The sequence below is a fragment of the Ziziphus jujuba genome, chromosome 3 (genome assembly GCF_031755915.1).
Source record: "Ziziphus jujuba cultivar Dongzao chromosome 3, ASM3175591v1".
In the NCBI taxonomy this organism is placed as follows: Eukaryota; Viridiplantae; Streptophyta; class Magnoliopsida; order Rosales; family Rhamnaceae; genus Ziziphus; species Ziziphus jujuba.
Window position 1 is genome coordinate 31,860,195 of NC_083381.1, and position 2,096 is coordinate 31,862,290.

General features: G+C 39.6%; 1 protein-coding gene across 1 annotated transcript; it reads left to right on the top strand.

Annotated features, from left to right (window-relative positions):
- Positions 1–365: 365 nt before the first annotated feature.
- Positions 366–1,130, top strand: LOC107434729 (uncharacterized). Its single transcript, XM_016046217.1, has 2 exons — positions 366–590; positions 864–1,130. Exons 1-2 carry the CDS (start codon positions 366–368, stop codon positions 1,128–1,130), a joined length of 492 nt encoding a protein of 163 aa, XP_015901703.1.
- The last annotated feature ends 966 nt before the right edge of the window (positions 1,131–2,096 follow it).

Below are 2,096 nucleotides of genomic sequence, written 5' to 3' on the forward strand. Positions count from 1 at the left end.
GGAAGAATGCGGACACTAGAGATAGAATAGCCTTAATAAGATATAAAATTCATAGTACTGCTTTGGCCTTTAGAAGATTGGAATAAAAATGTTTTTGGGTTTTGTCAATCCCGAGTGTTGGAGTTTAAAGATAGAATTCAGTGGCTTCACGGACAATGCCCCATAGAAGATGTTCTGGCCGAAGAGAGGAAAGTCCAAGGAGAGTTGAATTAATGGAGGAAAAGACTGGAAATCTTGTGGAGGTAGAAATCTAGGGGACTTTGGCTCTCTGTTGGAGACAGAAATTCTAAGTTCTTTCGTGTAGCTGCGATCTCTAATAGAGAAGGATTTTCATCCCAGCATTAAAAGATACTAATGGCGTCTAGATGGAGACTAGAGAGGGAATTAGTTCCTCCATAATAGAGAAGTTCTCGAGTCTTTTCAAAGCCGAGGAGTTAAGAAGGAGTGAAAGACTTGGAAAATTTATCCCGGTTGGTCTTTCTAGGGTGAAGGCCAAGCATTTAGAAGCTATTCCTACAGAGTTTGAAATTTGGAATGCAATGAGGAGCATGCACCCTATCAAAGCACCCGAACCTGATGGTATCCCAGCTGTGTGTTTCCAAAAATATTAGAGTATTGTAGGCGCGAATGCTATTAAGTTGGTCCAAAATATATTCTGCTTTGGGATCCTTCTAAGCGATAGAAATAGGACCTTTATTGTCTTTATCCCAAAAGTGAATGGTGCTTCAGAGTTTAAGCATCTCCGACTGATCAGCTTGTGCAACACTATTTACAAACTAATTTAAAAAATCATTGCTTACCGAATAAAGCCAATCTTGGACAAGCTAATTTCCCCAAACCAATTTGCTTTCATATTGGGGCAGTGGATTGGAGAAAATGTGATCTTAGCTAGTGAAATAGATCATTTCATGAACCAGAATAGAGGAGTTAGAGGGATTGTGGGTATTAAGCTGGATATGCAGAAAGCATATGATAGAGTGGATTGGGTTGTCCTCACCCGAATCCTGACCCTTTTTGAATTTCCTGACAAAAGCATGAAACTTATTCTTAACTGCATCCTAACAGCTTCTATTGGAACTTTTATTGAATGGAAGTGTTTTTTGAAAAATCCCTACGGAAAGGGGGCCTAAGACAAGGGGACCCTTTATTTCCCTTCCTTTTTATTATTATATTGGAACTTCTTTCTAGGATGCTGCTTAAATGAGAGAGGGACCAGAAATTTAATGGAGTCAAGCTAGGCAAAACCGCTCACCCAATCTCCCATCTTCTGCCTGTGGATGATTTCCTTATTCTCTACAAGGCTAATGTGGAGGAGATCATGAATGTTTTTAAATGTGTCAACCTTTACTGCAAATGGATGAGATAAATGATAAATTTTGACAAATCCAGTTGTTTTTTCTTGAGAAATGTTCCAGGGAGATCTAGAGCGATTATTAAAAATTGTTTGGGGATGAGGGAACTTGACAAAAAGGCCAAGTACCTGGGGATTCCCCTCTTTATAGAGAAAAACAAAATGGCAGCATTGGAAGATCTTAAAAGAAAGGTGGATGCGAGATTTCATGGCTAGAAGGCCAAATTGCTCTCTCAGATAGGAATGGCTACTCTTATAAAAACTTTTGGCTGTTTCTATCCTTGTTTACTCAATGTACACCTTCTTTTTGCCTAAAAAGTGGTGTGATAGCTTTGAAAAGCTTGCCAGAGCTTTTCTATGGAAGAATGATACAATCTCATCTAGAAGTTTTACTCCTGTGGTGTGGAAAAAGGTATGTCAACCAAAAGCAAGAGGAGGTCTACGTATTAAAAGGATTGGGAGCTTTAATAGAGCCTTAATCGATAAAATTGGGTGGTCCTAACTACTGATCAGAGCAGGCTTTGGGTGAAGGCCCCAAGGCCAAATATTTCCCATGTACTACCTTTATGAAATGTAGGAAAAATAGCAGATGTTCCTGGTTATGGTCAAGGGTGCTAAAGACCAAGTCTCTTCTTTCCAAAGGCCTGTGTTATAGAATGGGGAAAGGGGATGCTGTGAACATATGGGATGATCCTTAGGTCCCAAACAAACTAAATTTCCTACCTAGGCTAAAGGACTCATGCAC

What these genes read in the sequence shown, in the direction of transcription:
- LOC107434729 (XM_016046217.1), top strand. Translation starts at nt 366, where the DNA reads ATGGAGACTAGAGAGGGAATTAGTTCCTCCATAATAGAGAAGTTCTCG. An exon ending in AACCTGATGGTATCCCAGCT is followed by an intron (nt 591 to 863) that starts GTGTGTTTCCAA and finishes ATATTGGGGCAG; the next exon opens with TGGATTGGAGAAAATGTGAT.